This window comes from Numida meleagris, chromosome 11 (assembly GCF_002078875.1).
Source record: "Numida meleagris isolate 19003 breed g44 Domestic line chromosome 11, NumMel1.0, whole genome shotgun sequence".
Classification (NCBI taxonomy): domain Eukaryota; kingdom Metazoa; phylum Chordata; class Aves; order Galliformes; family Numididae; genus Numida; species Numida meleagris.
In genome coordinates this window covers 10,683,164-10,697,076 of record NC_034419.1, presented here as the reverse complement: position 1 = coordinate 10,697,076, position 13,913 = coordinate 10,683,164, and the positions used below count along the sequence as shown (strand labels likewise).

Here is a 13,913-nt window from a genome sequence, read left to right as displayed (position 1 = left end):
GTGGATAAGGAAATGCTACGTGTTTTTTCTTTCACTGCAGTCCTTGGGCTATAAGAGTTACACTACAAAACAAGTTTTCCCACTGGTTTCAGTAAGCGTTTGTTGCAGGTTCCCTCTGTATGTGTTCATTAACTTAACCAAAGTATAAAAAGGTGCAGGACCAGTAAATGTAATAATGTTTAAATGCTTGCCTGTCTTGGTGTGGGCAGCAGTCCTGAGTGCTCAAAAACATTGCTTCCTTACAATGTTCTGGTATCTTTTTTGAATAAGTTATTTCTGAATGTTTCCAAACGTTTGAGGGAAATTCATCTTAAATTCTAAGATCTGTACGAACCATTTGTATTTTGGTACAGCAGTTGGATCCTTAAAAAATTCTAAGAGAGAATTAAGTAGCTGACAACTCAGTTCTGTGGGACGGATAGCAGGTACTTACAGCATCTCGCCCTTTAAAAGAAACAAAGTGTGACAGAACTTCTCACCGTGACTCTTCAATGCACAGGAAAACAAATGCCAAGTTAACCTGAGTAAATGGGCACAAAAGCAGTAGTGATAAACCTTGGCACAGAGGCAGTTGGACCATGAAAATGAAATCTTAGGCAATCAGATAAACACTGGGCACCAAATAGAGGGGGAAAAAAAAAAGTCATATGCACTCAGGCTTTTGGTTGTTCAAATGGAAATCCAATGCATTATTTGTGAAGAAGCAAGAACAGTTTGTGAAGGGATACTCTGTTCTAAGAACTGTTTGTCTTCTATTTTTTCTGCTTTGCTTTTCTTTCCCACGTTGCCTCTGTGCTCTATAAGTTTGGGATTAATCCTCTGTAATGAGTATTTTTATCATCTGTATACAAAAGATAAAATGCTTGCACTTCAGTAAAATATTAGGAATTAGAAGGCAGATGATCTGTAAATACATATTTCCACTTCTTTGCTATACCCATGGTAGTAAGGAAAGAAGATATTCAGTGTGGACTCTGCAGCTCATCTTGATTGTGCAGTTTTAGGGTCAAGTTGTCTCTCTTGACCACTTTATATCCCTTGAAAGTATTACAGAATTTGGATAGAAATTTCCTGTCCATATCTATATCTGGTTGTTTTTTGTTTTTTTTTTTTGTAGTCTTTTTTTGTGTTTTTTTTTCTTTTTTTCTCTCAGGCTACATAAGGGGAAAGAATGCATTGTCTGGAATATACATATATAAATATGGCATATAAACTAAATGTGATGGTCTGTGTGCCGCTAATGTAACCTCTTGTTTCTATTATGATTCCCAATGTTACTTTGTTTGTTGACATGATTTTCCTTTTATAGTTCAATTTGAAGTTTGAAGTCAGTCAGTGGTTAATTCAGTATGTAATAAAGATGATAGAATGATCCCTAGCAATTTGTGGCAAGCTTGTGAAATAAGCAGGTAAGAAGTTGTTTTTCTTTTTTTCTTTTGTCTGGATACAAAGCTTTGTAGCTATATAATGGTGTCTTGTTCTAATGTATTTCTTATTTTTTTATATAAATAATGTCTTGGTTCTATCTCTGCCATGAGGGAGCCACCGAATCTTGAGGGTGAGTAGTAGGTTTAAATGGTTTTGAGAAATCACTTGCATGGAGTTCAGTGGTGTTATGCATGCATTACCATGTACTATTTCTATGTGTGAGGTCAAGACGTACTCATTGGAGGAAAGATTTCAGTATAATTTAATTATCTGCCTGTTGGCTGCTATCTTAAAGCAAAACAAAACAAAAAAAAAACCCCACCAAACTGAAATGTGTTCGTTAGAGTTTTCCTTTGCTATGCTATGCTATCTACATTTCAAAGAGCTGGCTTTAACTAGTGTTCAGTAACCCTCCTGCAGATATAACCTTGTTTCAGATATGAAAGTGACCGTTGTTAGCTTTGCTCCCTGCAGTAGCAATACTGTACACAGGGATGTCAAGAGGGAGATGTATATCTCGCAGTTTATTTTAAGGATGGTTACATCTGGTGATCTGGCAGGGCTGCGTTGGAAACAAGATCTAGATCCTATCCAGTTCTTACTGAGAATGTCCTTGTTAAACCTTACAGCAATGTCTCCTGTTCATCTAAGACACTTATCTGATCACATGTCAATGAATCTCTTTGAGGAAAGTTGCTATCTAAATACGTAGAACCTACTTTCTTATTCCTAGGAAAGAAAAAAGGGCAGTATATGCTTCTTAGACTCGTTTTACCTCTCATTAAAATTCTAACAGTGTTAGTGTGGGACAGTGTAGAGAAGCTACCAGTAGTTTGCCATTTATACTTCATCAGCTCTATTCACTGAACATGACTTCATTTTGTAGAACAGTACTAGCCTGTCTGCAGTTGTGTTTCTTTAAACTTCTTTTAACCCCTCTGGAGCTGATGGTTTTTTTGGACAAGAGAAAAAATCCCCCAATAATGGAGGAGTGAAAAAATGCAGCAATGATTATACATATATATGATTATATATATGTATGATTATATATTGAAGTTGTTATTCTTTCCCACTAATGCGAGACTCTACTTAACGTAAACTATTTAAAATGTCAAACTATGTGTTTTATTATCTGTTGAATTCATAGCTCAAGCATGAAGTTACGAAGTCTTGTTATTCACTGCAAACTAAAACTGACTGCACAGGTAAGTGTAAAATGCTAGAGTTCTAGTTCTCCAGCTGAGCATGGAAGAAGTAGAAAAAGCTCATCTCTCAAATACTGGTGTATCTTGATACTATGAGGATCAGCGAATAGGTCAAAGACTGCTAAAGTAGGTATTATTAAATGTAGTATGTAACTGCTCTTACATACTGAGCATTTCAGACAGCTGCTATTAACATATTAATAGCATTAGTAAAAGCTTGCCTTGGATTTTGCACCCATCACTGCCAGAAGCACAAGGGCTTATGATTATTGAGTACCCTGTGCATTCATCCAGTGGTTCAAGCTGGAAAGGCCTTTTCATGCATTCAGATCCACTGAAGGTAGCCCCATGCGACACACTAAAATGCTTGGAATGTTGCTTAATTTTCTGCCATTTGCTAATTTAATTGAAATCATTAAACAATGGACCTTTTGTCCTGCTTGTTATGGGGAGTGCAGTCTCTGTTGCTCCTTGATACACAAAAAGAAGTTTTTTGCAATTCAAAGAAAATAAACTTGAGGTGGTAGGTTTCCCCCAGAGGCGGAATGTATGGCCACAGCTGCCTAATGTAGGGCTGATTTTCTCCCATTTGCTACTAACTTTACCTTCCTCGAGAGCCCTTGGACTTTTCCTTTGTTTCTTCTTTTTGTATGTTTCCTCTAGAGGATCCCGTGTTCTTTAGCATACGTCAGCAACCAGAGCCTGAATGGAGAGGCAATCTCTAAATCAAAAACAAATGTGTTTTGTAAAAAAAAATGAAGTAAAAATAGCACGTCACAGGCTAGACTTGATAAATCAGTGAGCAGCCCATTCATGAAGGCCCTGTTATAGCCAAAACAAAGAGCACAGGAAGATTTGTAATGATTGCACATTGCAGATTAACCCGGATGCCGCACTGATTTTGAAGGATAATTGGACATAGGATTTGCTGTACCAGATCTGATGATGGGTCCTGTAGATTTGTTTCTCTTAAAAGGACATGTCCCTTATGCCTCCTAAGAAGGTGGAAGAATCCATTCAAAATACACTCACTCTTTTCATGGAGTGCTGGGTGAGAGAGAGGTTTAATTTCTACATCTGTGTTCTCTAAGCTTTTTCTTGCTGTTAAGTGTTGCTGCTTCCACCCTGTTCCTTTTCTATGTTATCTCCTTGTATGCTCCCAAATAATGCTTTCTTTTCATCCCCCTCTCCCTTCTGCCAGTCACCTTTCTCCTTACTGGTGTTGGCTCTGTTCCCTTTTCTAGCCTACAGGGCTCTCAATTCTTTCTCCTTGGGACACAACAAAGAGTAAAAATGAACAAGGCTGGATCCAGGCGGTATTGTTCTCATTTGGTACTGCATGGGACAAGCAAAGGTTGTCAGAATTTGCCAGTTGGATTTGGAGCTTGTAGTTTACATTTCTAGTACTGTTCTCGTTCAGAATTAGTTCTGATTATAGCCATTGTGTTTCTGTATTAGGAATGTGTACACAAGTTAACAAGTATTACCAGCTCAATTAAAGATTGAAATGCTTGTGATTTTTTTTTTCTCATAAAGAGCCAAATTACAAATGAGTTGGAGTTGGTCTTTTCAGAGCTAGGCTTTACAATTTTTCAATTGCAGAGAGCTGAAGTCCTGAGAATCTAGGCTACCAGAGTCTGTTCTGTACACTGTCCCTGTACATTGGTACTGAGTAGCAGCTCTGTGCCAGGTATGGTGCTTCCACGATAAATAACATAAGCCAGGACTCAGACTTGTGTGTTTGGAAGTGGTACATCACATTTCTCATCACGAAGCTGTAGGACAGAAGTGGGATGACGATATTCATCATGTCATTTCTGTGTGAAGAATGAAGGTTAGGCCTTAAAGGTACAGTTGTCTCAAAAGAAATACACAGCTAAGATATGAACTTATTAAAGTGCATCAAAGAGTAAGATCAGGTATTATAAGAGTTGCAAAGATGTACCTCTGGTGACAGATTGGGTTTGGTTTTAAGCATGGGAACCAGCAAAGCAGACTTCTACATTCTGAGTGTCTGCCTACCCATCATACACTTCTGTTTCCATGCCTTAAATCCTATAAATCAACTACGTGCAGAGGAGTTAAGAACGCGGTATCTTTTTAGATGTTATTAGACCTCGTGTATTTATTTTAATAGAGAATTAAACACCTGGAAAATCTTACATGTAGGTTCTTGCAGCATTGAATTTTGATTAATTACTGAACTAACGTAAATTAACAGCTCCTGTTTTGTTTGTATTCTGTACATTTTTGTGGAAAATGTACTTTTTTTTTTTCCACAGGCTCCTCAATAGAAAGCATGTGTTGTGGTTGCCTTATTTGCTAAATGCTTTTCTGCATTTGCCTGTGTTAATATGAAGCAAGAGCCTCAATGATGTCTGTAATCATTGTGGTTTATTAACTTAAAAAAGTATTACTGTGCATGTAGTTTGAAGATTGTGTGGTTCAAAATTTTAAAAATAGATCCCAAACCACACATCAGTGTAAATGTCTGAGTATTTTTAATTGAAGTTTTAAGTACAAAAGAGAATGTGCTACAACACTTAACAAATAACATGCTAACTCGTCCAGGTCTGAGGGTCTTCAGTGAGCACTTGGTATAAATTATATCTACTCAAAAAAACTTACATCAGGCAGCATGGAAAAGTCATGAGACGTGGTGAAAAGAGAAAAAACAGAGAAAACTCGTTCTTTATAGCAGTGAACCATTTTCAGAAGTGCACTGCACAAAGTTGTGCATAGGTATATTTTCCTTCTTGACCTCTTGCCAAGAGCAGAAGTGAAGCATTAGTGACGGTAAGTTACTATACAGGAGCTAGAGCTCAGCACTCACCATTTAACGAACCGCTTCCATGTTTTAAGGGTCCACGTTGCCATGTGTTCATGGATAGATGTGCTGCACAGCTGTTACAGAACTCTTTTGACCAAAATACCAGGTTTGCTGCTGTCTGTGGAAGGTTGCATGTGCTTCGCCTTCAGGCAATTGCCTGCACTATTATGTATTTTGTACAACTTTCCAGGCTTTCCTTGTGGCCAGATGCTTTTATTTAATCCTTATGCAGGATTTCCAAGTGATGCATTATTGCTACAGTTTAGTATGTGCCTCATCCATTTGGGCGTTGTGAGGTTGTTCACATGGACATCTTCAAGATGGGTCCTATTTTACTAGAAGAAGCAGTACAGCCACTTCTGTACTGGGCAAATGCAACTTCTTTTCTGTATTAGTACTATTTATATTATTATGCCACCGAAGAGAGTCAGTCACAAAGATGATCACAAAGATGTTTGGTACTGCAGACAGACCTACAAAACAATTCATCTTGGAAAGAGATATCTTCTGTGGTAGTTTATTTTAAATTCACTCAGTATGACCGTGTTTGCTTGTTCTGAGAAACACGTAGCAGCTTCTGTAAGTCATCCTGCACTATCTCATGTGCATGTAAAGTCATTAAATGAAAGCTCATATTTGTAACAAAATGCACAATGTTTCTGACCAATTGAGGGAATGAAGTAGACTTAGCTATACAACCACCAGCAAATAAATTAGAGATTCAAAAAGAGTGGGAAGTTTGGATAATAAATGTATTGAATTTTTCTGGTGTCACCCCCCCTCTCCCACCTCATTTGCTTTATATCTCTCTATAATGTATGTGTATGGTTGTCACTCCTTTCTGAGATATTGAAGTGTGCAACATATTGATGGCTGTCTTTGCACACAGCAGTGTTTGCAGTGAGGTAATCATTAATTACTGTATTATAGGAGGTACTAAGAGAACACACTAGGGTATCAGTATTTGTGTTCCAAATAGTATTTCTGCTAGCGACTGCTGGAAATACTTGTGAATGACCTTGTTAACAGATAATTTTCACCCGCGGAAGGGAGCTGTGAAGCTGTTCACTCTCCCCACAAAATCACCAATCTGGCACAAAAATTAAAACATGGAAGTTTGCTTTAATACGGTACTGACTGTGAACCAAAATGGAAGATGATCACTGGTAAATGAGATGCCCCACAGGTAAAATGACCTGTGTTGAAAGGTATAGTCCTTAACTTAGTTATAAACATACACCTAATTTTCACTTATTGTGAGAGGCCCTTTGAGAACACTGTAAATTAATGTACACGTCTTTATTCCTGTTTGAAAGAGAGCTAGTCAGCCTTCTTGTTCGGACAGTCTAAAGATGATAAGAAAGCAGGTGTTATGCTCCTAACTTCTATAAGCTGACATTTCAAATTAAGCCAAATATCCTGTTTAAAAAGTGTTTTATTGCATTAATTAAATAGCTTGTTGGAGATGCCACATTGTTGGATACCACTTTAGCAACAACAAATAAATAATGAAGTGCTTGTAAGACAAACAGAAGGAAAGAAGAAAATCTATGGCAAGGGAGAAGGGAAGCTTTCTTGAAAGGGGAGAGAGAAACGCTTTATACACTGTCTGAAGAAAAGCAGTGCTTTCTTTCAGATACCTGCCCATCATCCATTTCCAAATGACCTGGAAGTTTTTCTGCTGTTCAACCAATGCAAAGTTAAAAGGAAAACAGGGGCAACTAGAATTAATGAAGCTGTTTTTTCAGGTTCCCAGTGATGAAGAGAATAAACTGATGGCATAACCTGTAGCCTGGAACAGCCATCCTTTTGCATTAGCTTTAGATTTTCCCATATACTCCATGGACCAGTCAGGGAGTGCTAAATTAAGGTAGTGCCTCTTTATGAGAGCATCAAACAAATTGTAGACATGGAATAAGAAATACGCAGAAGTAGCACATGGGACCACCTGAAAGTATACACTGGTCCATTATAATTTCTGCTTTACTTAATGAGATAATGTGTTTAAATGAGCTCCATTTGATCATGATTCTCCTGTCTTAGGGGCAGAGGTCAAGGAGTACACTTCCTTCAAAATATTTTGTTAGGGAAAAATTAAAATAGCTACCTCTTCATTACTGTGGTATAGGGGAAAATTGGTTTAGAAAGAATGCTTGTGCAGAACGGGACTATTTCCACCTAGAGTGCAGATGTTACCTCACCTGTACTTCTGTGAGGTGGAAGAAGAATCCTCAGGTACAGTGGGAAGGCAGCCTAAGGTCAGTATCTTAACCTCAAGTGTGACCAAGAGAAATAAAGCAGAATGAAAGCACTGAGTGCAAATCACATGTCAGTGGTCTTGAGCACAGCTTGAATAGCCAGGTTGCTCTCACAGTAACTATAGCTATCTCATTTAATATGCAATACAAGCAACCCATTTACCTCCTACTTTTGTAGCTTTTGTAGTACTACAAACTTGACATAGGAGCAGCTAAAGTTCATCATGTTTTGGCTCTTTCCTAGCATAAGGCTTTTTGGCAGCAATCACTGTGAAACCTTTGCCTGGTGTTACAGTTTTGAGTACTATAGCAAAGAGCAAAATGAGAGCAAGAACTGGATTTGGAATCAAGTTTGTGCTAAGGTGCTTTCTGCAGCAGAGCTCATCACTAAGCACTGATGATAGCAAAGTACATCTACAGAGCCTTGTCCCAGATGAGTCCTGTGTTAGTTTCTGTTCAGCCATCTGACAACATTGCTTTCTAGAAAGCAGCATGTTATATTGGCATAATCACTGTTTGGTGGTAAATAAAAATATCTGAGCTCCTTTAGATAAATATTATATTCAACATACTTGTCTACTGTTATGCCACTTGTAAAGCTGAAATAAATTGCTGCCTGTTAGTGGTCACTTATTTTAAAAAAACTACACCCAAGTAATGAATGTGTTATGTAAGCAGCTTATATGAATTAGTATCAGGCTCTGACTGGAAGTGTGGAAACATGAATCCAAACCTTCAGTTTTGCCTTGTGAAATGATTCTCTGGGTACATGGAATCAGGCTGAAATTAAAAACTGTAACCTATGTATGATGCTATGTGATAAGTCTTTGCATTTTTGGAAAAAAAAGCAGTCGCGTCCTGACGTTTTCTATGGAAATGAAAGAAGAAAGGGTGGTGAGCCTGCCTTCGTCACTTCAGCTAGGAGCACGTTGATTGGGAACATACGAGCTAGCTACACCTTTCACTGCAGTGTTACTAAAAGGCAAAGTTCATCACTGTAATGTTTGAAGCAGAAGTTACTTGCACCCTGTTCGAAGAATATCTGCGACGTGTTTTCCCAAATGTGCTTTCCAGGGTTTCACCAGGCTGTTCATGTTCACGAGAAGTTTGCTGCTCCTAGAGTCTTCCTGGCCTGCTATAAGATAGTCGGTACCTAATTTGAAGGAAACAAAAAATAAAAATCACCAAGTAGAAGAAAATAAATTTAAATGCAGAAATTCTCTATTTCTCGAGGATCTCGTATGTGGTATCTTAGCCAGCTCCGTGCCATTTTTAAATCCCAGTTTGTGCACATGCAATCTTTTGTGTACACACGCCTCCATGTGCATGTTGTCAATGCTGACTCCTGGAATAACAGCTGCAATGTCATATGATTACATGCAGAAATTACAACTCCAGGCTGATTTGGTTCCAATGGGCTTACCACTCGCAGACTCACCACCACCATGCACAGATGACCACCTTTGAGTCTGATCTCTCTGACCTTTGTTCTAAGCTAGTGTAACTGTGTGCTTCAGTAGCTTTACTCCTGGCTTTTATTGGTGTGAGTAGCAGAATTCAATCTCAATACGTATGGAAGCTAGTATTATATACAGGTTATATTTTCAGCAGCCTACACGTGGAGGCATTCAGGGAAGAAGAGTGCTTTGAAGTCCTACACAGAAAAAAGGTGAATTTGTATCTCTTGTTTTGCACGTTTGCTGCTTTCTGTTTGTTTAATTTTGCTTGCTGTTGTAAAATTTTGCCCTGGTTGTTGACCTTAGCTGAGATTTGTACAGCCGTCCTGATGGAAGGCAGACAACCTTTTTATATCCACCCACTTAACTTCCAAAGAGCAATTCTTTGGGTTCCATCTGTGGAATGAAACTTTTGGAGTAAAGACAAGAAGGAACTCAGAGTTGAAACTCTTGGCAACAGAATGATTACATTGTTAGTGTTCCAGAGGGAAACAAAAACACAATTATCGAAGTGCTTGAGAAGAAGCTGCGTGGGGGTTGGCTGGTGAGCAGTCTAAAGGGCCAGATTAATCTACGTGCCCTGTGCAGCTCAGCTGACAGGGCTGTTCAGTATGGCAGCCCTGTGTTCTGGTAGAGCAGTCGGCTCCTCCTCTGTTAGGAGCAATTCAGACATCTCCAGGAAATGGAACCACTGAGCATTCACTGCAGTGTCAGAGGGATAACTGAGCTCCATGATGGGGCACCCTAAGTAGGTGATCATACAGTGACTGTATCTCACAGATGTTTAATGAATTGTTATTCAGAAAACTCATTAAACATAAAAATACTCGGATTTTTTTTCTCAAAAAAAATTCTTCTAGTCACAAATATACCGGAAGTTCCAATCAATTCACATAAGGTGAAACATCTCCAAGGTGGCTTGATTTTTTTTTTTTTTTTTTTTTTGGTATGACTTTCTTCTCTGATAAGAAAATGCTTTTTACTGCAGTAAAAGTCTAGTGATCCTCTCTTTGATGCAGATGAATGAGAAGTGTTCAGTAGTTATAGCCACTGTTCCCAATGAATTGTCCCCACTGTTTAGCAGGGAAGCAAGCTGTTGGCTTGTGTAGCTGCACTGCTCATGCAGTAGCTGTTGAAGGTAGTTTAAGTCTAGCTACTGTCCAGTGGATAGAGAAATGTTCCATCTATTGCGCTCTATCACATCCACCACAAGGAAATGTGTTTTCATACTTAAGTATTTGAATCTGGAATCACTTTGTCTGTCCTTTTTTTAATAGTCAACAGAAAGAAGTGGGCTCACTGTGCTTTATGCTACTTGGAACTGCTGTACCACAATGGATTATTCCAGCTAGTTTTGATCTCCGTTACTCTCACACTGTGTAACTTCCTTCTTTTCAGAAGAGTTATTCCTGATTTGCAGCAGTGCAGACACAGGGGATGAGTCTGATGGGCACCATAACAGCCTGAGTCTAATCCCACAGAATAAGTGCTAGAAATATTTTGCTCTTACCAGGATTGAGAATGGGACAAGTACATCCCCTGTTGGTCCAGGATTCTGGGTAAATGCTTCTGTTGCTCCGAGCAATTTTCACTTTGCCGGATTTCAGGACCTTCTTCACTTTCACAACAACTTCTGCATGCGTCCCTTTGTCATGAGCTGATAGGATTCTTGCTTTTATCACTGCCAAGAAACATATCAAGATGGAGACCAACAGAGAATTTCTAAATAACTTTTTTATGTTGCTAAAAGGTAGAATTTTAACATCTTGGAAGAAGACATGAAAAAACACTGCAGCTGTACCAGAAGTGTGTTCCAGTGCTTGTATGTTTCAGTCATGGTTCCTTCCAAATAAATTTGGAGAAGGAAAATTGGATTTTTTTGCTGAAGTAACTGATCCTTTCAATGTGGTATTTATCAACTATTCTTTAATGGACTACTGTCAGACATTTGGAAATCACAGGAAAACACTTGTACGTATACAGAGGAAGGGTGTAAAAACAGATCAGCTGCTAACGGTCTGATCTGAAGCACACTGATTCTGTGCCTTATATTTGACAGTTTGAAAACTTGTGTTGAGTTGGTATAGCTTTAGCACTGGCCTTTCTAAATTCGTGTCCAGTGGGAAGGGACGGTCTGCTCCACAGGAAGGAAGTCAGGAAGTTTCCTGTCAGACATATCACATGGCTGAAATTCCATGATTGCACAACAAACCAGAAAAAGTATTTTTGTTCTGTGGCCTAACATCTGGTTGCCATGATGGATTTCTGTTCCTTTAATTTAATAGGATCCTGTAACTTTTTTGGCAGAGTAGTCTCATCCAGATTGGTCCCACGAGCAGGCTTTGTTGTGTCATGACAGAAGCACATCAAACCTCTGAATGCCAAAGCTTTCCTTTCTTGCTTCATGTGATGGCATGAACCAGGTGTTGATAAATCACAGTATGAAATACATTCTTGGTAAGCAAGCATTTGAGCCTGCATGATGACTGCAAAAGCAATGGCAGTTTACATTCAAGGCTTTTATCATTTATTCTTGACCTAGAGATCAGTCATTCCACAGACTTAAGAGTTTTTGCAATCCTGCTGTAAAAAGAGAAGGTGGAAAGGGGACACCAAGGAGCCTGGCATGAAATAAGCTATTCACTGATCAGCTCTGGTCTGAAGTTGGACATGTCCCTAGACAAAAAGTGCAGAAGAAATCCTACCTCTTATTTGCCAGTTCTGTAATTTTTCACTCCTATCAGCTAACAGCGAATAACACACATAAAGAATGCTGTGAAAGTATCATACCTTGAGGGCACTTACCGTAAGCGTATTTCATTTGACAGAAGTCAGTGACACTTCCAAGCACCTTCTCTTTGCACACACACTTTTCTAGCAGGAGAATCACAAAACACAAAAGATTGGAGAAGAGCCAGGAAATGAGAGAGGAAAGAGAAGCAAGTGCTATTCAGTTATAAAGTTTTATGTATACAGCTTCCATAATCTGGATGGACTTGAATGGTCCTTGAGAGTGAGCTCACTTATTTGCAAATCTGCTTCTTGTTAGATAATATGATAATTGGTCTGAAATCTGATCAGTGCTGTCAAGTAAAATGAGGCCCTCATGGTGTCTATTATATAGTTAATAAACTGATACTAATAAAGATTTTTATTAGAATCAGATCCAGGTTTAAATCATGTAAGTAATAATACTTTTTTTGATCCTATAAGCTACGAAATGCTGAACGTTGCTGTTATTAAGGTAATACTGCTCTCAGAAAAGTCAAGGCAATAGCTGGCACTGTTACCTCTGGGTCTTAAGAAGTCATTGATGCTGGTAAACTTAGACCTTCACTTGTGGCAAGCAATATTGACAACATTTCAAATATTAAAGGCTGTACCTCATTCTGTAAGCTTGTTTACTTGATGACATTATCTGGCTACAGTATAATAATGCTTTACTTTATGTTTTGAGCTGCTGTGCCATGAGGGGTACCTCATTCTTAACATCACTTGCCTTCCACCCCAGAGGTGGCTTCATTTCAGTGATGGCTGACAAAGTCTTTTTACAAATAGCATTTGAATTGTTGAACAACAACTGAGTGATTGAGAAGAAGCTGTGTAAATTCATAAGCATTATGACAATAATTAAGACTACAAATAGAGAATATTTTTCACACAATCTTACTTATGACTCACTGATTTCCAAAACCCACAGCTGAATAGTAGAACCTTGTTTGAAAAATAACAATGTAGGTATAATAACCAATGACAGTTCAAATCAACAGATGCTGCCAGCAGAAGGGAGACAGGCTAGAGCTAGAGATGAGACAGGGAGTCTAAGTCAGGGTGAAGAGAAGAAGGAGCTAGCACTGAGTGAAGTTACTGGATGCTCCCGGACTCTGGGCTGTACCTGGGTGTCTCAGAGCAGAAAATCCCTGCTCGTGGTCATTCCATTTCCACTCATCTTCGCTCTCATTAGTTGGTGTTTGCACAAGGTCAGGGATTCGTCCCCCAATGGGGATATTAAAGAATGGCTCATTGTCGTAGCTGGAAGGGCACAAAGAAGAGAAGACCTGGTTAGGACACGTGGTGGGAAGCAGATTATAGCTGCATCCAAACAGTTAAGCTTTCTCTTTTCAGATTGGAAGTGTAAGAGCAAGACTTCACACTATGTAGAGAAATTAAAAGATCTAGGCTTTTATTTAGACCTCACCAGTGCTGACTTAGCATTTTTGTTTTAAAATTACTATATTTGGGGCCTTCTTGTCTTTTTTTTTTCTGATTGGATGGTTGATTGGTTTGGGCTTTATTTATTTATTTATTTATTTTTCTGAATCAAGTAACTGTAAGTTAGTGATCACTTGCTGATGTCATTAGGAACTGAGGACACCTGCAGGACTGGTAAAACTGCAGCCACTCATAGGATTTCTGTGCTGAGATTAAAGCATGTTTGGGGTGTGGATGCCTTCCCACTAGAAATAAAAGAGAAACCTTGAAACTCATTTTACCCTGGGCACAGAGGAGAGGCAAGCTCTCCAGACTCTTCCATTTATTTCCAAAGCAAACAGATGTATTTGGGAATACTGTACAGACTCCTTTGGAGTTGTGGAGTTGCTTGTTATTAGTGCAAAAGTCATCATTTCAAGATCACCTTGGATAATACAATGGATTTACAAGTGTTCCAGCCACCAAATGGAATCCAAGAGACCTTTTATGACTTACAGCCACCTTTTCAAATGATACGCATCCC

At 38.8% G+C, this 13,913-nt stretch overlaps 1 protein-coding gene across 1 annotated transcript in view; it reads right to left on the bottom strand.

Moving 5' to 3' along the window:
- LOC110404801 (netrin-4-like) overlaps positions 5,118 to 13,913 on the bottom strand; it is a 48,273-nt gene continuing 39,477 nt past the window's right edge. Inside the window, exons 7-10 of the mRNA XM_021409506.1 lie at positions 13,074 to 13,210; positions 11,984 to 12,052; positions 10,689 to 10,859; positions 5,118 to 8,874 (exon numbers count right to left, since the gene is read on the bottom strand). Of these exons, the coding sequence (XP_021265181.1) occupies positions 8,738 to 8,874; positions 10,689 to 10,859; positions 11,984 to 12,052; positions 13,074 to 13,210 (514 nt within the window). The 3' untranslated portion in view covers positions 5,118 to 8,737. The remainder of the gene's footprint in view (positions 8,875 to 10,688; positions 10,860 to 11,983; positions 12,053 to 13,073; positions 13,211 to 13,913) is intronic.